Source organism: Pantherophis guttatus, chromosome 1 (genome assembly GCF_059756535.1).
Source record: "Pantherophis guttatus breed Tessera chromosome 1, ASM5975653v1, whole genome shotgun sequence".
NCBI classification, from domain to species: Eukaryota; Metazoa; Chordata; class Lepidosauria; order Squamata; family Colubridae; genus Pantherophis; species Pantherophis guttatus.
The window spans coordinates 113,178,288-113,203,230 of NC_142063.1; the positions used below are offsets into that span (position 1 = coordinate 113,178,288).

Consider the following 24,943-nt stretch of genomic DNA (forward strand, 5'->3'; position numbering starts at 1 on the left):
TGCTGTTTGTCTTTCTTTTATTCTGTTTATGGTCTACTTTCAAGCAATTGATCCTGAAAGGAATACTGCCATACTAATGCATAGCCCAGACTTTAAAAAAACAGGATGGAAACAGTATTGACACTTTTGAACTAGGTATTGAAACTGATTCTTGAAAACACCGTGAACAGCTAAGGAAACCAACAATTGGATTATTTAGCAAACCAGTCCATAGTTCTCATTTAAGGCACAAATGACCAGGCTCAAATTATCCTACTTTCGACACTCTATGCAGAAACCCAGTTCTTTGAAAAATGCTGGGAATACTGGGAAAGGTGGAACGGAAAAGAAGAGAATGACTAGCAGTAATGTGGATGGATTTCGTTATAGTGGGGATGGGTACACTGGTGGAAGACCTGAAGCACCAGGTTAGGGAGAGATCATCATGAAGAAAATCTGCCTACGTTGTTGCTAAAAGTCAATGCCAACTTTATAGTGCATAATCAACATGCATAGGCATCTTATTCTGGGGGTGTTCAGATCAATCCAATGAAGAAAAACATGCTTCATGATAAAAAAAAAAGCTAGAATGGGATCAGGAAGTATGTCATTAGGGATGAGCAAATGGAATGAATCCAGGCGCCAATCATATTGCAACATTCTATTTGAGGTCTCAGTGTCTTCTCCACTTGCAAAATCTGCAAAGGACATTTAAAAAAAAAGGCAAAGCTTTCTCTCTTAGATAATTACACAAATGCAGCAACCCTGCTCATACTCTGAGAATGACTAATAAGACTACATACAGTTTCCTTTAGATATATATTATGCTTATATTGTTAGAGTCTTCCTGTTCTAGCAACTGTGCACCTTACTCTGTTTTGAGAGGCTTCACGCTTGACATTCAAACAAATGCTTTTTGAACAGTGTTTTGTCCTACTTCCAGCTCATGAAATCCCAGAGTTACACACATCCCAGAGGAAAACAACGATCTTGCTATGAAGGGGCTGAACTTCATTACTCATTTCCTGTACACAAGAAAAGAAAGTTTTCCATACTATAATTATTTTGGCATGGCATGCCAAGTCATAATTGGTCTAAATATGGCTTACTGAATTAACCAAGGTAGGCTAGTTCTTGTAGTACATCAAACCATAAACCATCCTTTCCAAGCCAAAATGGCAAAGGTTACACAGCAGATAAGATACTAGGCTGCAGCCAGACAAATTACATTTTGTCTGCAATAATCCACATGACACTAAAATGGCAGCAAAGAAACATAAAACGCTGTCTCTTTGCTGTCATTTAGTGGTTTTCTAGATTTTGTAGATGATACATGGTCACCCTAGTTTTGTTTGATGGGTCACTTAGGACATTTCCAAGTTGAGAGGATAAAAATAAAAAGAGATGGCCTAAACAACCAGTATTGTCTCCTTAGTAGAACAAGAGGTGGGGAAACATAGGAGAGTTGGTGTCTGGATCTCTCCCTTACAATTTTATAAATGGGGAAATCTAGTGGCACACTTGCTCTGCCTCTCTCACAGATGCACAAACCCAATTTGGAAACATCCTAGATCTTCTTCATTGATAGCTATGAGGTACTTAACTATAAACTTCCTTAATCTTTCCCTTCTTCTTCTTCTTGGGGTAGTTTGTGTTTTTGTTTTTGGGTGATTAGAACATTGGAAAATGTGGGAAGATACCAACCCAAACATAGTAAATATCTTATACAAGGCAGTGCATATGTGCATGCACATATGCGCATACTTTGAATGGCTGACAGTTTCTGTCACACATTTGGCATTTCATAGCTACTCCCGGGCTTCAATATAAAAACCTAGACCTTCCTTTCAGAATCTTTTAAGAGACAGCCAAACTTTCTTCAAGAGAAGCAGCATTGGCATTTAATTTCATCCATGAGAGAATCCCATTGCTACCCCAAAAATCTCTAACCAGCCTCAGGTCTTAAACCTAACAATTTCCTCAAAAACAAAACTGGCCTCTTGGTTCCTGGAAGAGAGGTCCTGAAAAGGTAGCAGCAACACCCTAACAAGGTGATGTGGCTGGAATATTCTGTTCTTTTGGCTTATCTAGTATTTTGAAGTTCCATCTTGGTTTGATGGCATCTCACTGTGTGACAAAACAAAATCAAATAAGGGGAATCAAGAGCTCAGTGCTAATCCTAATCCCCCACAAAGTTCTCCCATGGTAGGGCAGGATAGAAATATGTGTCTTTATAAAGGAGGCATATTTCTCATTGAACAAGGGAGGGAAATAGTCATTGATGTGCCTTTGCAGCTGCTGAAGATCCTGAAATCCTCTGGTCGATTTCTTCAATGCTGAGTCCTCAAGACTGAAATTGTGGATAATTCTCTCTCTCAGTTCTCAGGTTATTGTTGCCAACCTTGGTGATTTTTGTAGGAGAGGCCAGGCATGAAGCTGTCTCCCTTCAGCAGCCCAGGTCCTTAGGATCACGTGTTATGATGTTCACTACTGTCAGATGAATCATTTCCAGAGCCAGTCAAGCCGTTTGACCAAGGTTTGGCAAAAACTGTTAAGCCTGAAGCAAAAAAATTGAGAAGAGTAATCAGCTCAGGATCCAAGAAACAAAAGGCAGTGTCACAGAAGAAAAGGATAGAATAGAATAGAATAGAATAGAATAGAATAGAATAGAATAGAATAGAATAGAATAGAATAGAATAGAATAGAATAGAATAGAATAGAATTTTTTATTGGCCAAATGTGATTGGACACACAAGGAATTTGTCTTGGTGCATACATTCTCAGTATACATAAAAGAAAAGATACGTTCATAAAAAATCATAAGGTACAACATTTAATGATAGTCATAGGGTACAAATAAGCAATCAGGAAACAATATCAATATAAATGGTAAGGATCCAAGCAACAAAGTTACAGTCATACAGTCGTAAGTGGAAGGAGATGGGTGGTGGGAACAATGAGATTAATAGTAGTGCAGACTTAGTAAATAGTTTGACAGCGTTGAGGGAATTATTTGTTTAGTAGAGTGATGGCGTTCAGAAAAAAACTGTTCTTGTGTCTAGTTGTTTTGGTGTGCAGTGCTCTATAGCGTCGTTTTGAGGGTAGGAGTTGAAACAGTTTATATCCAGAATGTGAGGGGTCTGTAAATATTGAGGACCTGTATACTGCATGAGTCAAAAAGAGGGCTGTGTAAATATTTTCACAGCCCTCTTTTTGACTCATGCAGTATACAGGTCCTCAATGGAAGGCAGGTTGGTAGCAATTGTTTTTTCTGCCTTGTTGGGTTGCAGAACCAAACAAGACAGTTATAGAGGTGCAGATGACAGACTCAATAATTCCTCTGTAGAACTGTATACTTAGCTGAGAAATCTGATGATCTAATTATCTAGCCAAATAATCTTTTGGAATGAATGGGAGAAAAGTATTGACATGAGAGATGAGAGATGAATGCTCTGACAAGCCCTTCCTGAACAGCCTTTCCCATTCTAGGAATTCTAGCCCCAACACATCTGGAGGGAAACAGAAGGGCAAAGCTGTTGTAAAGGATATTTCACCCATCTGTGGCTATGCACAGGATTGCAACATGAAGGACCTTTGCTTACATGAAGATGACAACAACAGATTTTGTCCGTTTTTAATATATAGAAAAAAATTACCCAATTTAGAGCTTCTATGCTGTGCAAAAATCTGGACAACTAGATAGAAACAAAGAGAGTGTTTGATGAACAATACACTAATTGACTAATTAAAGGATGTGCACCTGCTTTTAGGACACCTGTTCTTCACCTGCAAAGGAAGGTTCATCGGCTTGTTGCGCCACGTGTTGTTGTGGTTTGTAGATATTCTCGTACCAGTCTGCATCTCCAGAAGAGGTGCTGTCACTGTCTATAGCATCTGTTGGAGAAAACCACAAGTCTTTGAATGGAATCACAGAGCTATAATTTTTGCCCTTCTGAAGCACCCATGAAATGTCTTATGAGTGCTGCCCACTGGCTGCTAAAGAACTCTATGATTTTGACCAATGTTCCTCCAGCTGCTTAATAGAGCCCTGGTGGCGCAGTAGACTAAAGCACTGTTATTAACATCAGCTGCCTGCAATTACTGCAAATTCAAATCTCACCAGGCTCAAGGTTGACTCAGCCTTCCATCCTTTCTAAGGTAGGCAAATTGAGGACCCAGATTGTGGGGGCAATAAGCTGACTTTGTATAAAATATACAAAAGTATGAAGGCTATTGCTTAATGCATTGTAAGCCGCCCTGAGTCTCCGGAGAAGGGCGGCATATAAATCAATTTTTTTTTAAAAAAAAAGGAGATTGCAAAAAAAACAAACAAACAACCCAACAACAACAACCTGTGATTTGACCAGCATTCTTCACTAGAGCCCATTTATTTGGTAGCAAGGAAAACAATGATGGTTGTGTGGGAGGAGCTGCAAAACTGCTTCTCAGATACATCTGAGAGAGTAGAATAAGAGCAGCAAAGAGACACTGACTCGTGATTTCAGGAGGGAGGGGAAAAATTCAGGATCCATGAGGCAAGAAAAAATAGGAGTTCCCATAAGTAAACTTCAGTTCAGAGAAAATGATGCAATACTGTACTTTATTTGGAGCAGAAGTTCATTATGACTGTAGAGGCTTGCCCAAAAATAATAGTCATGTTATTAGGAGTGCGATGTCACTCCTAAATCAGCATAGCCCATAAGTGTGTGTGGAAGCGGTGATTATTAATTTATTTGTGTTCCTTTATACTCTTGTCCCAAACTGGTTTTCTCCTGATATATTGGACTTCATTTTCCATCATTTCAATCCTACATGGCAGCTGAAGTCCCAAACACTGGGAGGGCTCTAACTTCAAGAAGGCTGTTGCACATTCATCTTCCTAGGGCTTATTTGCATTTTTTATAGTCCTGAAAATAGGGAAATGAATGTAGAGATGATTGACTGTAATATAAAGGAGGGGGGGATGGAAAACAACAACAGCTATTCTAGTCATGGTCATCCTCTTGGCAATTTCTATTGAGAGCTATACTTCCTCAAATATTGATGTAATAGATAATCACCATGATTAATATCTATTGATAGTTGCATCTAACTTCTAATACTTATTTCATCAAATGAGGATTTTATTTGATAGGGCAAATCAGCTGAATGAAGCCTGACTATGCTCAATAGCAAAAGAATAATGATTGATTATTGTTCCAGTGACATAAAAATGGAGGGGGGAGGGGGAGCCTCCCAATAATACACACACAAGGATTTGTATTTTATAGACAACAAGTAGTTGTCTATAAAAAAGGAAAGCCAGTATCTGCTTAGCCTGTTATTTGTCTTTACATGTCTTCTCTTGACAAAACAGTTACTACCATCTCCTTGGCTCAGATTATTCATTCATAGTTAAAATTGAAAAATCGTCTCCTCCTCCCCAATAAACCTGAAACCCAAAATAATGAAGTCAGGGGCTTTAGCAATATTTGGAAGCTTTTTTAAAAACATATATTTGTCCCTAAAACCTTTACATATTGCATGTGAGATCTGATTTTATTTGGAAATGATGTGCTAGACAGCAGGTAGGAGATGGGGAAACCTGTATCATCATTCCCAAACTTGTGTCTTTCGGATACATGTTTGGATTGTGTCGTCTGCAAGTTTCAGGCGATATGGTTAAAAGCTGGAAAATTGGGCAAGCTCCAGTGTCTTAATATATAGTATCTGAACGGCAAAGACTGGGAAACACAGATAACAGTATAAGGTAGTAATAACAACACAGCATAGACTCTCCCAAATGTTATATCAGAATCTGAACCAATCTGATCACTCGGGTGAGCTATTAAGGACAGTTTTACACAACTATTGTTTTCACTTTTCAAACTCCCAGACATTATTAGAAGGTAATCCATGAGGATTTTTTTTTCACTTCTTCCCATTTGAAATGATGAATACAAGGGATGGAAATCATTGTTCCATCCCAAGGTGCTATGGATGGAAAAACATTGTCCTACCAAACATTTCGTACAACAGAGAAGGAAAAAGAATAAAAAATAATAATCCAGGAACTTGGAATTAGTTAAACTGGCCCGGTGCTGAAAAACAACCAATGGATACTCATCCATCCCAGAGGGTATAAAATGAGGAAAGATATCTGGATATAGTAATAGTCAAGAAGAACTGGATATGGTACAAAAAGATAAAAATCAGCTCTCACCCTGTTGCCGATAATCCTTGGGACATTTGGTCTCCTGGCGCATTGTCAGTTTGGGGAAATTGTGGGGTGGTGAAACTTGGTCATCACCAGTTGCTTGATAATGAAAAGAAGCTGAAAACAGAGCAATAGTCCATTAAACTCTTAGTAATAGACCTTGAATTGGGTTGTCACACCCTTGCTTATTTCCTTAAAAGTTTTAGAGCTGGCAGATAATATCACTTTCAGGAAATGAGCTATTGCCCAAGTCTTGTGATTGTACAGTTAAAACCCTGTTTAACATCAGGCTGCTGTAGATCTTTAAATATTTCAGATTTCTGATAACACTTGTCAATCTGCAGCATTTGCAAGGAATCGCCGGTCCATCAGAATTTTCCTTTTCTAGTGAGATATAATGGATTTTATCTGCTAAGGGAGATGTTGTTATGGTCTACAATGAAGGGACAATTTCCCAGAAAGTAGGGAGCACATTCCAAAAAGGGGAATAAGACAAGGGACAACACAGCCTGGACAACATTGGAGAGAAAGGAAAAGATTTAGGATAGTCTCTTCATAGAATCTCCTAGAGTACATCCATTAGTGTTAGAGTAGGATAAATTTAGTCTGGCAAGATTCTGTCTATTTGGAGTGAATAAATAAATAAAGAATTGAATTTTACTGGACCTAGGTCCAGAGTCTAGGTCACTTTGGGCTGGGCCTGACATCAGCAGATGAACAAAGAGATCTGGTGGCCAGCAAGGAGTATCTTGTCATGCTCCTTCAGTTTCTCTATCTAGAAGTAAAAATAGAAGAACTGTTTGTGGTGCTCATCATGCTGGCTAGCCATCAAATCCCCCATTCCACTAAGAGTTTTGGTCACTCTATATGATTGAAATCAAGGCATGTTGGGTATTTTCCTTAATAACTGCACACTTTGATGCATGCAACAGAACCTAATGAAACACTGCCACTTCTGCAGCAAGTTTTACTGTTTGGGTAATTGATTGCTTATCAGACAGAATGCTCACAATTGGCACTGGGAATAGTGGGTCATCTCAGAATGGAGATGTCTAATTATTGTACTGTATTTAGGTATAATTTCTGCATCATTATTCACTGATGTCTGAAATGTGTCTTAAAGACAGTTGTATAATTGCCAGGAAATAAGGCCATTTTACATGTTTTGCTCTGACTGTGCGCACCCAAGATTGGGGTTAAAGTAAAGGTCTGGGGAAGAAGCAATTATTTTGGGAAATAAGGCCTCCCCTCACCCCACAAACCCGGGAAGAACACCTTCAGGTTTGAAAGAAAAATTCTTCTTGTAGCTTGGTACAATTTGAATAGAAATCCTTCCTTGGTTCTTTTTTCATCATAGGAACTACAATGAAGGTTAAGCCTGAGTTTTGAAGAAAAAGGACCTCAATCTTTGGAACAACACAACATTCAGGTGCATATAAGTGGGGAGAAAGATAGCCATGGGGGATTGCTCACTATAGAAATTAGAGAGAGGCACAGGGGGCTTCTTGCTGAAATCATAGTCTTCATAATCAGAATCAGAGTCTTCATGGGCTGCTGAAGGGGTCACGTCTGTTTATGGAAGAGAGAACAGAAACAATTGTCTGAGGAAACCAGCAGAGTTTAGAAAAGGCAGCACCTAATATACTCTGCTGTGGTGTAGGACTGGCTCTTTAAAAGACCGGAGTCATGATTTCAAAACAAATCTTCATTATACAGGTAGTCCTTAACTTACGACCACAATTGAGCCTAAAATTTATGTTGCTAAGCGAAACATTTCTTAGGTGAATTTTTCCCCATTTTATGACCTTTCTTGGCACAGTTCTTAAGTGAATCACTGCAGTTGTTAAGTTAGTTATATGGTTGTTAAATGAATCTGACTTCCCCATTGACTTTGCTTGTCAGAAGTGGGATCACATGACCCTGGGACACTGCAACCATCATAAATATGAGTCAGTTGCCAAGTGTCTACATTTTGATCATGTGACTATGGGGATGCTGCAACGGTCATAAGTGTGAAAAACTGTCATAGGGCACTTTTTTCAGTGTTGTTGTAACTTTGAACGGCCACTAAATGAACTGTTGTAAGTTGAGGACTACATGTAATTACCAAACAGGATCATGTATAGTTCAGTGGTGAAATCTAAAATTTGTTACTACCGGTTCTGTGGGCGTGGCTTGGTGGTGGTAGGTAATGTGGGAGTGGCCATTTTAAAAAAACTTTTAAAACAATTTTTTCTACAACCTCTTTGGTGAAGAGCCTTTCAAAAGGCTCTGACGATCCCAGCTGAGTTGCCTGATCGGCAGAGGCTCTTTTTCTTTTAAAAGCCTCTGCCGATCGGGCAACTCAGCTGGGATCATCAGAGGCTTTTAAAAGTATTTTTTCTACAACCTCTGAAGAGATTGTAGAAAAAAATGCTTTTAAAAGCCTCTGATGATCCCAGCTGAGCCGCGCGATCATCAGAGCCTTTTTTTTAATTTTTAAAAGCATTTTTTCGGCCAAAGAGGTTATAGAAAAAATGCTTTTAAAAATTAAAAAAAAGCCTCTGATGATTGCGCAGCTCAGCTGGGCAATAGGAGGGGGCAGGGATTTTTGCTACCAATTCTCTGAACTACCCGCCTCCATCGCTACCGGATCGGGCGATCCGGTCTGAACTGGGAGCATTTCACCCTGGGATAGTTACAAGGCCCCTAGACGTGCTCATAAAACTAATTCATTTGAAAACATGGATTTCAAGAGAACTCTAAAAAGCTAGTTGGATTATCAAGGACTTTCTTTTTAGTGTAAAGCACTTTTATGATTTTTATGATGACTGGAGGGGATTTTATATATGTTTATTGTTATTGGTTGTTTTATCAGATGCTGTTTAAATTCACATCAAGGGTTGTTATTTAACACTTTTTATTTACTATTGTATTATGCACTGTCACATGCTGATGTGTCAGCACAATGCAAATATACATTTGATATTAGCTAAATTTCCAGAGGTATTGTCTCTCCTATTTTTTTCTTTTCTTAGCATTTTTCCTGAAATTGCCGGGTGTACTTTTTCAGATCAACCAAATGTTGGTTCATTGATTGTGACAGGAATTGACCAACTAACTTGCATTTTCAGTGTGATATTATCTCTGCTAATATATTGAAACAAAGGAGACTTGTGGCATATTAACATTTAGCACTTAGCACTTAGACTTATATACCACTTCATAGTACTTTATAGCCCTCTCTAAGCGGTTTACAGAGTCAGCATAATTGCCCCCAACAATCTGGGTCCTCATTTTACCCACCTCGGAAGGATGGAAGGCTGAGTCAACCTTGAGCCTGGTGAGATTCGATCTGCCAAACTGCTGGCAGCTGGTGATCAGCAGAAGTAGCCTGCAGTACTGCATTCTAACCACTGCACCACTGCAGCTCATTCATTTAATCCAACTGAATCCAGTGAAACTCAGTGGATACCAAAGCACACATTTTCATAAACATTTCTTGTTCATTTTTTTTGGTCCATCAGTAATTTCAGGAGGTTATTTTGGCCATTACCTATGCATGTACTAGTGCTGTAATCACAAGAATATCCTCAAATATATTCTACATTCTACATTATGTGTATGTATATGCACAGCTATGCATGTGTGCTTCTGAGATAGTGTTGGCTCCTGTTGAGCACCTGGACAAATCCCTGCAGTTTTCTTGTCAAGATTTCAGAAGAGGTTTGCTTTTGCCGGCTTCCTAGGGCTGAAAGAGAGACAGAATGGTCACCCAGTTGGCTTTGTGCCTAGGGCAGCACTAAAACTCACAGTCTCCCAGTTTCTAGGCTGGTACCTTAACAATTACACTAAACTAGATCTCATTCTGCATGATATAACTCTGCAGTATCCATTTAACAGTTTAGCCATGTTTTTATAGATGATTGTGAGCCTCCTAGAGTCACTGTATGAGATAAGTAGACATATAAGTCCTGTAAATAAACAAATGGAATTGTTGGTTAATATTTATTTAATTGAGGTTGATTAAGAAAAGTTCACAGAATCTGCCTATATATTAATTTATTTGCTGTTGGGTAAATATTTTTTTGAGATGACATTGAATTTAAATTTGGTCTCAGTTGTTTTGGTCGTATGAACGAATTTGTTCCTAATTTATTTCCTCTATTTATAAAAAATTCTCCTATAAATTCTACAGTATTGAAAATAGATGATTAAAAGGGCATATCTTTAAGATTAAATATGTACCTTTCTATATGCTTCCCATTTTCACCAATGCTTCTTTTTATGGGTTTTTGGATCAGAAAGAACAGAGTTCCCAATCAAATGGGTTTTAATATATTTTACTTTTAACTGCTATTTTATTGCCTTAGTTAGTTTTTAATGGTCCTTATTGCTTTCTTTTATATTTATTGATTCTTATGTTTTTGTGTTTGCTCTCCAGAATCGCGCTGCCTACGTTAGGCAGCCATATCAATTCTTCAAAGAAACAGCAGATACTGATTTTAATAATAATTTAATTGGTTTAATTTTAATATTTTAATATTTTAATTATTTTTACTTGTTTTATAACTTGCAAGCCGCCCAGAGACACCTTGTGAAGGGAGATGGGCAGCATACAAATTTAAGGCATAAAATAAAAATGGATGCTGCATTGTTTTTTCCCCCCCAAAACATGCATAAAGCTGAGTGCTCTAACAGAAAGTAATGTTAAGCATTCTTTGAATTTAACATGCACGTTTTCAGCACTTGCAGATGATGATGGCTGAGAGTTGGGGATAGAGCTGAACAGTGGAGATTGTCTACCAAGACAAATACTAGGTAACTTAAAAGGACAGATTTTTCCTAAGAACTGCAAAAGTTGTTTGTTGGCTTGTTTGCCTGCTGGTGTCCTACAGCACACTATCTACCAGGGGTCTCCAACCTTGACAACTTTACGACTTGTGGACTTCAACTTCCAGAATTCCTGCTGGCTGAGGAATTCTGGGAGTTGAAATCCACAAGTTGTAAAGTTGTCAAGGTTGGAGACCCCTGCTATGGACAACCAGGTGTGATGAAATTCTAGCCTAATTGATCAGAGCCAGAAAAAATTAATTGTCCGGAAGCAAACAGAAGGAAAAAAGTAAGAATAAAGATAGTAAAGATAAGAAGAGAACCAGTTCAGGCAGGCAGGCAAGCAGGCAGGCAGGCAAGAGTTTTTAATACCTTCTGTTTTGTGGAGGTTCAGAGAGACATCCCCTCCAGTGGTTAACTTCTGCACCGTGTGATTCATCAGGACGGGGACAGATACTGGAGCAGAAGAAATAACACAATCTGCAAATCAAATGCTCACTATATAAGATCACTGGGAAAAGGTGACCTTTCTTCTTTTACCCACAGGTTTTCGTGCTACATCCATACTAAGATCATATTCATTATATACATGTGTCACAGATCTATGTATTCCACTCCGACTGTGCTTGCTACTTCACTAGTGACCCATCTGCCTACTTCAGTTGAAAAGCACATGACTGAGAGATGCCAGACGCTGGTAGGCTGAAGGTGATTACAGCTAAACAGCACTTTGACTTTGATTTCCAACTGGAGCTTTGGAGCAGAAACGGAGCACCTGACTGTTTGCAACATGCTGAAGAAGCTGTAGCCCTTCCTGGAATATTAGAGCTATGTCACCTGGCTGCTTTGAGGTGGTCTGCATAGGTGCATTTACACTCCCATAAGATCTAAAGCATCTTTTGGCAATTAAATCCAAAGTGTTGCACAACCTTAAGCAGTACTGCATTTAAAAAAAAAAAAAACCACCTCTTTAATCTCTGTCTTCTAATACAAATAAATCTGACCATGCAGATATGATAAACAGGACCCTAAGAGCTGGTGGCTGCATTAAGTAGATCTGTAGAAAGACTCTCAGCCTCTTGGCTAATCAATCCAAATGCACATTCTTTCAGCAGATTGAAATTTCCGTTCTAGTCTAATGGAGGTTTTCAGAAATGGCACAGCTACAACAGCACAGCTACAACAGCACTGAGCTTATGCTGTTGCTTGCTAGCTGTAGGAATTCTTAGCAGGGAGCCCTCACAATTATGTTGTTTCTGCAAAAAGAGAATTGGTCTTGTGTTTCAAATCACAGTTTACCCCTGTGCAATGCCCTCTAAATAAGACGCATTAAAAACCCCATCCCACCATAGTTCTGACCACATTTTAATATGTTGCTCTCTCCTTGCTTTTTAATCATAATATTAATATTTTTAATTTTTTTATTTTTATATTACTGTTCTATGGGTTTTTTTTAATTGTAAGACATCCAGAATTATATTTTGTGAGATGTGCAGCTATATAAATGAATGAATGAATGAATAAGCAAAATATTTCTTCTAAGCCACGCCCCCCCCAGCACTTGTGATCCCCAGTACACGAAATGTACCATTTTTCTTCTGTCTTTTCAGCAGAAGGATAATAATGATCACAATGCTCAGAAAAAGGAGAAAACCCAGAATGATGCAGGTCATCTGCAGGTCCCGATCTGGTGATGTTGCTTTCACGTCTTCAGGAGTTGTAAAAGCTGCAAATGGAAACGTTGATAGAATTGAGAAAAGGAAAGAAAAAAACTGCTTTCTGAAGCCGTCTACAGGTAGTCCTTGACTTACGACCACAACTGAGCCCAGAATTTATGTTGCTAAGCGACACATTATTTAAGTGAGTTTTGTCCCATTTTGTGACTTTTCTTGCCACATTTGTTAAGTGACTCACTGCAGTTGTTAAATTAGTAACATGGTTGTTAATCTGGCTTCCCCGTTGACTTTGCTTGTCAGAAGGATGTAAATCACGTGCTGCAATGGCTATAAGTGCTCTCAATGGCCATAAGCCATTGTTTTCAATGCTGTTGTAATTTCAAACGGTCACTAAAAGAACTGTTGTAAGCCGAGGACTACCTTTATGTGTGTGGGGTGGGGTGGGGTGGGGAGGTTGATCCAAATCTCTCTTCCAAAAATAAGTTTTTACTTTTCTACTTCAGTCCCACGGTGCTTTAAAAGGTATTTAAAAGATCTTTGGGTGATATTTTGGAGCTTGCAAGTTATCCAAGGATGCTGAGGTGACAGTGTCTTTCAACGCATACCTTCTCTATCATAGCATAGCATAGCAATAGTATTTACAGTCAACCTTGAGCCTAGTGAGATTTGATCTGCCAAATTGCAGGCAGCTGACAGTCAGCAGAAGTAGCTTGCAGTACTGCATTCTAATTATAGCGTTCCTGATCTGAAAGTAGTGGGAATACTCTCATATATTTTCCTTTGCAATTTAGTTGGAACATGGGACAAAAGGGACTGCCTGCTGTCAGAATTCAGACCGAGGAAGTGAAGTTCAAGTCCACTCTTACCTATGGAAACTTTCTGGGTGTGGATAGCTGAGCCATTCATTGCTTTTAGCAAAAACCAATGGCACAGGGGGATTTTACTACAGAGAAAAATGAGAGGAGATTCTGTAGGTAATCAGACTTGAAATCTTGGAAAAGAGGATAAGTATTTTTTGTACCTCACCTTTATTATTTTTACAAATGATTTAAGGCGGCAAACATATACAGCCCACTTTCCTCCTCCTATTTTTTTTCAGAACAATGACCCTGTGAGGTGAGTTGGGCTGAAAGAGGGTGACCGGCACAAGATCACCCAGCTGGTTTTCATGGTTAATGTGGGACTTGAACTCACAGTCTCCCGTTTTCTAGCCTGGTGCCTTAATCGCTAGACCAAATTGGATCTCTTTTACTTTATTTTCTATTTAATATAATAAAATTATTACTCTCTTTCATCTCATATCTAAAGTTAGTGTAAGACTCTTACTCTTCACTCATGAGAATTTCTCCAAATATTTCCTTTATTTAAAAAGTAAATCTGAAAGCAATTTCTTTACCATCAGATTAAATGAGAATCCAGAGAACAGAAAATCCAGAAGGAATCTCTAGTAGTGTTAAAAAAGAAGCCCATAAAATGTTGTGGTACTGCTTTTATTATAATAACATACCCAACAGTAGTGGGTTGCTCCCGGTTCTGTCCGGTTCTATAGAACCAGTAGTAAAACCAGCGGGAGGCTCCGCCCACCTGCCACAACACCATCATGGATGATCTGCACATGCACAGAAGAAAGAGAGAGAGAGAGAGAGCGCAATCCCGCTGCGAACAGGTAATAAAAGTAAATGGAGCCCACCCTTGATACCCAACCAAGCACACAAACCTGGTCTGTAAGTACCAACATCACCTTGAAGACATAGACTAAGAATGGGGTTGGGTAAAGGATGCTTTGAGAGAAGTCTAGTCAAAAAGTAGCAATAGCTTTTAGCTGAAACATAATATGGAACACTATAGAAAAACCAGAGGATTATTAAAGAACAGTGATTTTATGTGGACATCCTGAAAGAACCCATGAATAAGACCAGACAATTTCACAATTGAGCAGTGCAAGTATTTCCACCTGCATCATCCATAGAATGCCATGATGAGACCAACATGATAGGCACACAATGAAATCATATGCACCCATGACGCATCTGCATTCTGATATCTGATGCAAGTATGCTAAACAGTGGCATTTATATGGTCCCATGCATGGGCCATCATATGCTTTGCCTGCAAACTATGCTGAAAACACTTTCAACAGCTGGAAACAGACGAGCCAAACCACAGCAGCCGAAGAGACACAAGTTGTTTATCCCACTCGTTTCTCAGTTTATCTTGGTTTAGAAAGGTGTCTATTACAAGTGAAATGCTACATGGGAGGATAATGCAAGATCAAAAGGTCAAGTTCTCCTAGACTGTTGGGCAATATAAAACCCACACTGTAAGTTCATTTTCATTCCTCAAAAATTGTTCATTTTTATTTTATCTTACATTGTGCTTGTTTGGACATGGATTAATGAAAACTATCTGGTAGAAAGAATAACATTAAAAAGAACATACAGTAGGTTGAACAGGTTCTCCTTATTCACTTATTGCCTTAATATATAGCTAAATACCTTTAGCCAGATAATCAGCTGCTGCCTTCAAATGAATACATTAACTATACAATCAGGATTATAAATCAGCCAGAGTTACCCTGGGTAAAATGGGTGGCCAATACATTCTACAGATAAACAAACGAATTTTAGCTTTCCTCAACTTTGAAGCTCCAGACTGGGCTCTTCTCTTTTCCTCTTTCTTTCTTTTTTTTCATATGTATTTCTTCCTTGGGTGGAATGCCTTTTTCAGTTGTCCCTTCTCTTTCCAGGACCCTTGTAAGCAAAGCTGCTCAGTTAGTGGCAGCCAGGGATCATCCTAACTCTCTGATTCTCTGTCTTCACGAGAGTTCAATCAATCAGAGGTGAGGTTTTACTTTCTTCCAAAATGCATCAGTGAAAAATAACTTCTAGGGAATGAGACTATGGGTTCTGACCCCATGAGAAAAAAACAAATTAGAGCCATGGGTCACAATTAGATTTGCACAGATAGAGTGGGAGGTCAACATTTTTAGTTATAATTATTGATTATTGAATAATTTTAATTATTGAAACTAAAGTGGAATATTTATTTCTTGTTTAACCTTAAGATCAATTCAATGAATACAGGAAGTCCTCAAGTGATGATCACAACTGAGCCTAAAGTTTATGTTGCTAAGTGAAACATTTGTTAAATGAGTTTTGCCCCATTTTATGACTTTTCTAGCCACAGTCATTAAGTGAATCATTGCATTTGTTAAGTTAGTAGTATGGTTGTTAAGGGAATCTGGATTCCCCCATTGACTTTGCTCATCAGAAGATTGCCAAAGCTGATCACATGGCCCCAGGACACTGCAACCTTCATAAAGATGAACAATTGCTAAGCATCTGAATTTTCATCACATGACCATGGGGAGGCTGCAATGGTTGAAAACGGTTGTGTGAAAAATGCATTTATTATTCTAGGGATCATTCTAATGCAGTCTACTGCCAAATGTCAATCTGATTGGAATGTTGCTTCTGGCTGTTTATACCACTAAGATGAATTGGGAGTGAGCCAAAAAATATAGTTAAGAGAGAGAAAAAAACAACCACCTCTACATGCAAAGTGAATTAGCATGTAGTAAGCTCTTTGTAAGCAAGCAATCTACAATGACTTTGTTTAAGCAATTGCACTGCGTGCAGTTGAAGTACTTTAAAGAGATTTTACTTACTGAGACTGGGTAGATGGGAGACTGAAGTCACAGTTTCTCTTCCTGTTGTATCTGTAGGCGTCTGGATACTCAGTGAGCCTGAAATTATAAAAGGATACAAAAAATTTAAAAAAACAAAATCAATTAATACTGGAGAAGTGAATCAGTGTCAGTTTTTAATAGAAATTTTTACAATGAGCATAAAAACTAATTAACACAAACTAATAACAGGTAAAGAGGGGGGGGGAAGTCAAAATGCAGAAAGATAGAATAGAAACAAATAGAAAGCAGAATTTTCTGATTTCCTTTGCAGCAAATATAAATACAAATTACAAAGTTATCTCTTACCCCCTGATTACAAAAGAAAGTTCACCCTTTTCTATTATTCAGGTTTGTTTTCTAATCACTGAACCACAAATCATAAGTGATTTTTTTTCAATTTTATTCAAAAAGTCTATAAAGGGTAATAAATGTAGACACGGTTTACTTTCTCTAATCAAAGAAGTTAATTTGGAGTCTCCACAAGCTCCATCATCTTCACCAACCAGTTTCAAATTTAGACAAATAAGGATATGCTGAATCTTAGCTTGCCCAGACTGTATATTCTAAGATTATTGTGTGCATCAAGAAAAAACAGAATTCTCCCGGGGAAAGCAAACCTTAACCCCAGCACATATCTCAGAGGCTCAGAATTACAGAGCATGTATGGGTTTTGCATTATGAACATTGTTGTATGGATCAATAGATCAGAATCAATAAAGGAATGAAGCACATCAGAGATTTAGAGCGAAACAACCTTTCCAATCAAATCCAGCTGAAACCTCCTACAGACCACAATAGCTAATATGATAGCAGGTTTCTCACTTTCCAAACAAGCTACTTTGGCTAACCAGTCATACAGTTAGGATCAGTGGTGAAATCCAAATTTTTTTACTACTGGTTCTGTGGGCGTGGCTTGGTGGGTGAGGTGTGGCATGGTGGGTGTGGCATGGTGGGCATGGCAGGGGAAGGATACTGCAAAATCTCCATTCCCACCCCACTCCAGGGGAAGGATATTGGAAAATCTCCATTCCCACCCCACTCTGGGGACAGCCAGAGATGGTATTTGCTGGTTCTCCGAACTACTCAAAATTTCCACTACCGATTCTTCAGAACCTGTCAGAACCTGCTGGATTTCACCCCTGGTTAGGACATTTGCAGATGATGATGGTAGGACAGTGGCCAAGTGGCATCTCAAGTGCCCTTTCCAGAAAAACCAAACAGCTTCATGACATGAGTTATATACTGTAGCTTTAAAAAATCATAATTATCATCATAAAGCACTGATAAGCAAGCAGCCAGAAGAGATGGCATTGTTGCCTCTGCCTTTTAACTTAATCCTTGCCATTTGCCCTTATTTTATCTATCTATTTCTCTTAATCTTCCCTGCTTTTATGACCTTCTCTTTTCCTTTCCTTTTCAGGTTTAAGGGCATAGCCACACATCCCCTGTTTTCCTTTGTCTTTAATTTTGCTAACTTGAAGTGTGGAAACAAAGAGCAAGAATGTGCATGGATACTCACAGGTCCTGCAGCAGCAAAAAATAAAAGAAATTAAATTAAAAAACACCCTACTTCATATTATAGGTAAAGAAAATTATTTACCTGTACTCTTCCATCCTTATTACTTCACACTTCATTTGTCTGACTGTCTGCCAAAAAATCCTGGCAGCTCATCTGAGGGCCTAAGCTGGAGGTCTTCAAACTTGGCAGCTTTAAGACTTGTGGACTTCAACTCCCAAAATTCTCCAGCCAGCATAGCTGACTACAGAATTCTGGGAGTTGAAGTCCACAAGTCTTAAAGCTGCCAAGTTTGAAGACCTTGAACTGTCTAGCCACCTTTTCCCTTGAAAGACCCACTAGCATGGCTGCAGCCTAAGTGCCAAGTAATGGGGTGAGGGAGGAGCTCTATAAGCAAGGAAAGGTTACTCCGTAAATTCTACAGAGCTGCAATGTGCAAAAAGCAAACCAGATTCCTGCCTGGGCTCCTCCCTTTCAAAGACATTCAAATTTCAAATACTCAACACTAATACTAATACTCAGTATTAATCAGCTCAGCTACTGAACAGGAATGATGCCATAGGGACACAAAGCCAATGCACAGAACAATGCATGTATTGTGTGAAAAGATACCTTAAGTGCAGAATGGACAATATTACTGTTAGCAAGAGACACGGTTGATTGAATGTCATTATCCCCAGATGCTCAATACATGCCTCAGCTTGTATCACTCAATAAATATCAGCTTGTATCAACGCCAAGTAGAATGTCAAAGATCTGTCTTAGGTTTTGTGTTATATTTGGACTTGAAATAAAGCAACCTGGGGACATTTATCAAATTCGCAGATGACACAGAACTAAGTGGCTAACAGTACAAAATGCAGAATCAAAGACAGAATTCAAAACAATTCTGACAGATGGAATCCTGGGCCCAAAGCTATCCAGATGAAATTCAAGAGAGAAATGTAGAGTTCTACAACCTGAATAGTAAAATATCACAACCATAAGGCCAGCTAGGATACAATAAATGTAAAAAGAATGTAATTTTCCTAGAGGCTGACAAGTTGAACACCATTCTTTTTAGTCAGGGTTGAAACCTGAGCATGGAAAATTGGGAACTGAACCCACATTGTCACTCTTGCAGGTTACTGATGATGAGATTTTAAAAGGGGGAGAGTGACCCAGTGCTGCCTTTAATACCACTGACCATAGTATTCCTCTGTGTGGTCAGTTGAGGTGTGGTGGGGGGGAACTAGATAAGCTGTAGAGCTCTTCTAAATGGGTGCAGAGACCTGGAGGGGTGACCTTGAAGCAAATATTCAGAAACCATCACATAAACAAAAAAAGAAACATTCTTTATGTCCTGGGAAGGGAGAGAGTATTTAAAGGAGGCTTACTACTACCTCATTCACTAGAGCAGTGATGGCTAACCTTTTTGTCGCTGAGTGCCAAAAGTGCGCATGACCACCCATAATGCAATGCGCGTATTTATTTATTTATTTTATTTTATTTTATTTATATGCCGCCCTATCTCTGTAGGACTCAGGGCGGCTCACAACAATAAAATATCCAATAAAAGCATGTTAAAATACATGTTAACCCCGCCCCAGTCCAGGCTGAACAACCATGTCTTTAAGTCACGGCGGAAGATGCGGAGGTCAGGGGCCAACCGGAGCCCCAGAGGAAGTTGGTTCCAGAGGGTGGGAGCATCCACAGAGAAAGCTCTGCCTCTAGAGGTCATCAGTTGACACTGTCTGGCCGATGGCACCCTGAGTAGGCCCTCCCTGTGAGAACACACCGGGCGATGGGGAGCTGTTGCTGGTTGCAGATGGTCCGACAAATATCCTGGACCTAAGCCATGTAGGGCTTTATAGGTCATCACCAGCACCTTGTATGATCTTCTAAACTCAACAGTGAATCCAGGAGGACACCCAAGTTGCATGCCCTGTCTACCAGGGGTAACACCTCATCCCCTATAGACAAAGATGGAACCTCTAGATCGGACCGGGATGCCGGTACCCACAGCCACTCAGTCTTGGCAGGGTTGAGCCAAAGCCTGTTCCTCCCCATCCAGATCCGTACCGCCTCCAGGCACCGGGACATCACATCGAGGGCATCACTGGGCTGGTTCGGGGTGGATATAAAAAGCTGGGTATCATCAGCGTACTGATGATACCTCACCCCAAAACCACGGTGCACCCCCTCCTCCGTGCATGTGTGCATGACCCCTTGTGCACCCTGCCCCATGCATGCATGCGCACCCCCTGCACCCCCTGCCTGAGCAGGTGCACTTGCCCCCCTGCATGCACCCCACCCCCTGCAGATGTGCACACATCTCCCGCATGCGCCCTGCCCCCTGCACATGCACGGCAGAGACCTGAAAACCACCTGGCCGGTGGGAGGCATGTGCTCATATGCAGTGGAGTTGAGCTGGAGTGACGGCTCGCGTGCCCGTAGAGAGGGCTCTGTGTGCCACCTGTGGCACGCGTGCCATAGCTTCACCATCACAGCACTAAAGTATGAGTGGAAAGGGAGAAAAAAACAATCAGACTCTCAAGATTTTGTTTCCAAAACCCAACTTGATAAAGCATAGTTCTAGTCTTCCTGTGGTGTTACTTTCATGCCTTGGTTTACCTTGTAATGGGCTAGTAATGAGATGCCACAGGCTCTCTCCTATCTTATGTAACATAAAACCACTGGAAAAGTTGTTCAAGTATTTCGAGTAAGGTATTGCAGAGATCTCAGAGATGATCTTGGAGAAACTAAGCTGAGATGATGGTTGCAACAACATGTTGCCTGAGAAACAGAGAAAGTATGAGAAAGAAACTGAGACTGACTACTCACTAATTCACTAGTATAAAAGGGAGGGAGAGGACAACTCAGTCAGGGTTTCAAGATTCTGTTGCTATATAACGTATCCAGTGGTGGGATTCAGCCAGTTCGCACCACTTCAGAAGAACCGGTTATTAACTTTCTGAGCAGTTTGGCAAACAGGTTGTTGGAAGAAATTATTAGGGCAGAGAACCGGTTGTTAAATTACTTGAATCCCACCACTGAATGTATCTCAATAAAGTCTAGTTCCAGTCATTCGTGGAGTCTTTTTTTCTGTCCTAACTTACCTCAGAGATATCATCAATATGCAGATGACACTCAGTGTTACATTTGTACTTCAGAATGTGTGGGTGATGCAATAAAAGTCTTGACCTGTGTCTGGAGGCTGTATTGGTCTCGATGCAGAAAAACAAATTTAAAGTCAAGGTTAATAAGATAAGGCAGTTATGGCTTCAGAAGCAATTTTATACTGAGGAAGGGGGGGTGCCATCCTTTACTCTAGACAAAGATTTGTGGTGAAATATTGCTGCTTAAAATGGTAATGTGGTGTTTGGCTGTGTTAATAGAAGCACGGTCTTAAGACTAAGGTCTTAAGAAGTAATTATTTACTTCTATTCTACACTGGTCAGGCTGCAGGGAGATGACCGAGTCCAGTTTTAATGTTACATTTTAAGAAGAATTTGAAGAATCTGGAAACCAAGTTTTACAAGTAATGGCCCAAAGACCAACATATTTTTAGTCTTGAGAAGAGTATACTGAAAGAAGACATGATAGCCTAGGTATTTATTTATTTAGAAAATTTATATGGCCACTGAACTAGTTCATGCTGGCTTATAAAAATAAAAGCCCCAATACAAAAGCTAATTTAAAATCTGCAGTGTTAAATCAAGCAGAGGACAGATCAGATGCATCTCCTGTTGCTTTAGAAAGCAAGATTAAAAGCATTACAAAGGAAACTGAAGATTTTGCCTAAGCATTAGTGGAAACTTCCAGATAATAAAATGTATCCAGCACTACTTCAGAAAATGAGGATTTTTCTTCATTGAACAATCCACTCTTTTTCCCTAATGAACAAAACAAATTCACAAAACCATTTTGTAACAATTCATATCAAACCTGGCAGATATCTTCCTCTAATTTTTTAATTAAAATAACTACAAATCCAATTCAAATAATTTAAACACTCTTCTGACTGCTAGTTGGTGTTCATGGACACACTCTGCTAGTCTTCTGTCTGCCTGTCCTATTTAGTGTCTGTTTGTCCTTTGACTCTATGTTATAGATGACTCCTGTTTTTTATTTTTGGGTTACTGGGTCTTTTGGTTTACTTAAGATATTTTGGAGGCTTTAGTTAGTCTGTTATGGTAAGCTGTATGTCTGTTGGTTGTTTCTGAGATGTTTTTGACATATGACAGTGTTAGCCTTTTTATAGCTTGCATTGACTGTGTTGTAATGGGTTGAGTGGTCAGGCATTTTTTTGATAAAATTATGTCTGTATTCATTTTGTTGGAAGATATTGTATTGATGGTCTGTTTCCTTTTTCTGGTGGTCTGGGTTGATCCAATGAGTTTGTGTTCATCTCAATAAAGTTCTTACACAGCTGCTTTTGCAGGAGGTTAAGTTATTACTTTGATAGTGAAGGACTTGGTTAGTGTGGGTGAATTTTTGATAGAGATCTGTTTCTAATTTGCTGCCATTTCCTGTGCTGATGAGGACATCCAAGAAGGGAATGTGTTGTTTTCTTCTTCCCTTGTGAATTTAATCCTTTGAAGACCATGTTGATTGTTTCATGTGTCTTCTCTAATTCTTCCTTTTTTTATTACAACAAAGGTGTCATCTACATACTGGATCCATACTTTGCGTTGTATGTGTGGGAATGCTATAGTTTCTAAACTCTACATTACTGTCTCTACTATGAGTCCTGAGAGTGTGAGCCCAAGGGTGATCCTCTAATTTATTGCTGTAGTTGTCTATCAAATTGAAAATAGCTAGTGAGGCAAAAGTTGATGAGATCCATGATTCTGGGTTTTTCAATCTTAATATATTTAGTTAGATTGTACATTGTCTAGTACTGCTGCCATGGATTCTTTTGTTAGTTCTGGGTCTATGGATGTAGAGTGCTGTAACATTGAGTGACACCATAATCTCATCTTCTCCTATTATTAGGTCTATGTCTTTTCTGAAGAAGCTTTAGTGAGGAATTGATATCAATGTGTATCTCCTGGTTGTCATGGCAAAGAATCTTCTCTGTTTCCAGCAAGGGCATCCTCTTGACTCTCCATAGAGCTGCACTCACATCTAATTCAAAGCCACTTCCATTCCTCTTCAGGCCTTCTACAATATTTGAATCTGCAGACATGAATGTGAGGCTCCTTTGATGACCCATCTCTATTGGGAGTGAGACCTTTGTATCTTTAGACAAGTCTCTGAAAGGGATTTTAGCTATGGGCTAAGGTGACATTGGTACATGGTGGCTTATTGATAAAGTAGTGCAGTTTCAACTGTAGGGATAGTCCTGGATTTACCTTGGTTTAGGAACCTACATCCTCCCTTTTGGAATTCATGGAACACTATACAGATTCTGTATAGTGCATGCAGTCTCACAGATACACAGATTCTGATCCATGAAAGGCTTTAAAAGTGATAGCCAGCAGCTTAAATTGCATGTTGATAATTAGTGCAGCTCCTGTAAAGTTGTTAATGTAGATGCAATGAGTCAAACGGGTTACAACCTGGGTTGATGCATTTTGGGACAGCTGAAGTTTCTACCTGCAGATGGCCTTCAAGGGCAATTCGATGGATAATGTATTGCAATTGTCCAAACATGAGGTGATAAGGACATGAGTAACAATAGAGCCTTTTGATCCAGAAAAGATCCCAACTTGTGCATAAGGTAGAGCTGTGTACAAGCCCACCTGGACATGGCCTTCACTTGCCCTTAAAGAGGGGAGCCATGACTGGGAACTAGCTCTGCATAGGAGCACAATTCTGCCCCAAACTAAAGACAAATTATTTACATTATAAGAGGGCTTCCAAATCTATAGTGTTTTGGGGATTAAATCCGAGTTTGTTTCATGCCATCCAGATACCAGGTCCTTAACAGTATCCCCTGTTCATCTCAGGATGGAGATATACAACTGAGTGTCATCTGTATATTGATGATACCTCATATAATGCCAAGGGATGGTTTTTCCTATTATTTTCCTGTAGTTATTAAATAATTTGGAGATGACAGTAGAGCCCTCAGGAGCCCACAATACAGAGCCTCTACACTTGACTCTCATCCATCCACAAGTGGAGTGGTTCTCAACCTGTGGTCCACAGAACCCTAGGGGCCACGAAGGCTTGAAGAAATATTATGATTTAAATCTTGAATTAAGTCTTTGTGGTCCATGGTCCATGGCCACAAAAGGTATTTAAAGGGGGGTCTGTGTGAAGAAAAGGTTGAGAACCACTGCACTAGTGCAAGTAATGAAACCAACTTCTCAGGGAAGAAAAGAATCCATGTAGAACAGTGCCCCCCACACTTATCTCCCCCGTAGGCAATCCAAAAGAATACTATGACATATGGTATTGCATGTTGCACAGAGGGTGGGGAGGGTTACACTTCTCCTATCCTGTCCTGCCATAGGTCACCAATATAAGCAATCAGGGCTATCTGGGTCCCATATTCAGGCCTGAACCCCAATGAACATTAATTAAACATGAACACAAACAACAGAAATTTAGTTAAGTTCTGTTCACAAACCTAAACAAATCACACTGGCATCTTTGTGTCTACAATCATGGCTCCTCTCGGATAGACAGTCCCATAGATATAATTCGTTCCCCAAGCATTTCATTTTATAGATGGGTCTCGTCCCATTTTGGAAATGAGAGCCATTGAGAGCCCGAGAGGCTGAACCACAACCAAGTTGCCGACACACAACTTCAGCATTAGCAAGGTCCCAGTTGTCACCACATACTGTGCCCCAGATACCCATGACTTCCAACTCGACTCTGCCTGAACAGTTGCTTCCTCCATCCATCAGACATAATTTTTGAATTTCTGCAAGATAAGAAGTTGAGATATTAAGGACAATCAGAAGTCGTGCAACTTGAATTGCAATGTAACAGTCTTAACAACGTGAATAAAAAAAACATAGTGCAGCTATTCTGATTTTTTTTTTCTTTGACAGGTTTTTGGAGATGGGGAAGGATGGAAGAGCTGTGGGATAGTTAGAAATACATGATAACTGCATGATGAAAGTTTCACCTTGCACCAT

The 24,943-nt window shown here is 39.5% G+C and overlaps 1 protein-coding gene across 1 annotated transcript; it reads right to left on the bottom strand.

The window, feature by feature from the left end:
- Positions 1-24,943, bottom strand: CD6 (CD6 molecule). Its single transcript, XM_087883582.1, has 10 exons — positions 24,934-24,943; positions 24,427-24,726; positions 20,481-20,642; positions 16,331-16,408; positions 12,576-12,713; positions 11,360-11,443; positions 7,649-7,744; positions 6,182-6,292; positions 3,766-3,873; positions 1-2,536 (listed from the first exon to the last, which is right to left on the bottom strand). The coding sequence occupies exons 1-10, from the start codon at positions 24,941-24,943 to the stop codon at positions 2,448-2,450; spliced, it is 1,176 nt and encodes a 391-aa protein (XP_087739708.1). The 3' UTR covers positions 1-2,447.

Coding starts and splice junctions, on each gene's coding strand:
- CD6 (XM_087883582.1), bottom strand. Junction 20,643..24,426: donor TGCCAGTGTGATTTGTTTAG/GTTTGTGAACAG, acceptor TCTGTTTCTCAG/GCAACATGTTGTTGCAACCA. Junction 7,745..11,359: donor GAACCTCCACAAAACAGAAG/GTATTAAAAACT, acceptor TTCCATAAACAG/ACGTGACCCCTTCAGCAGCC.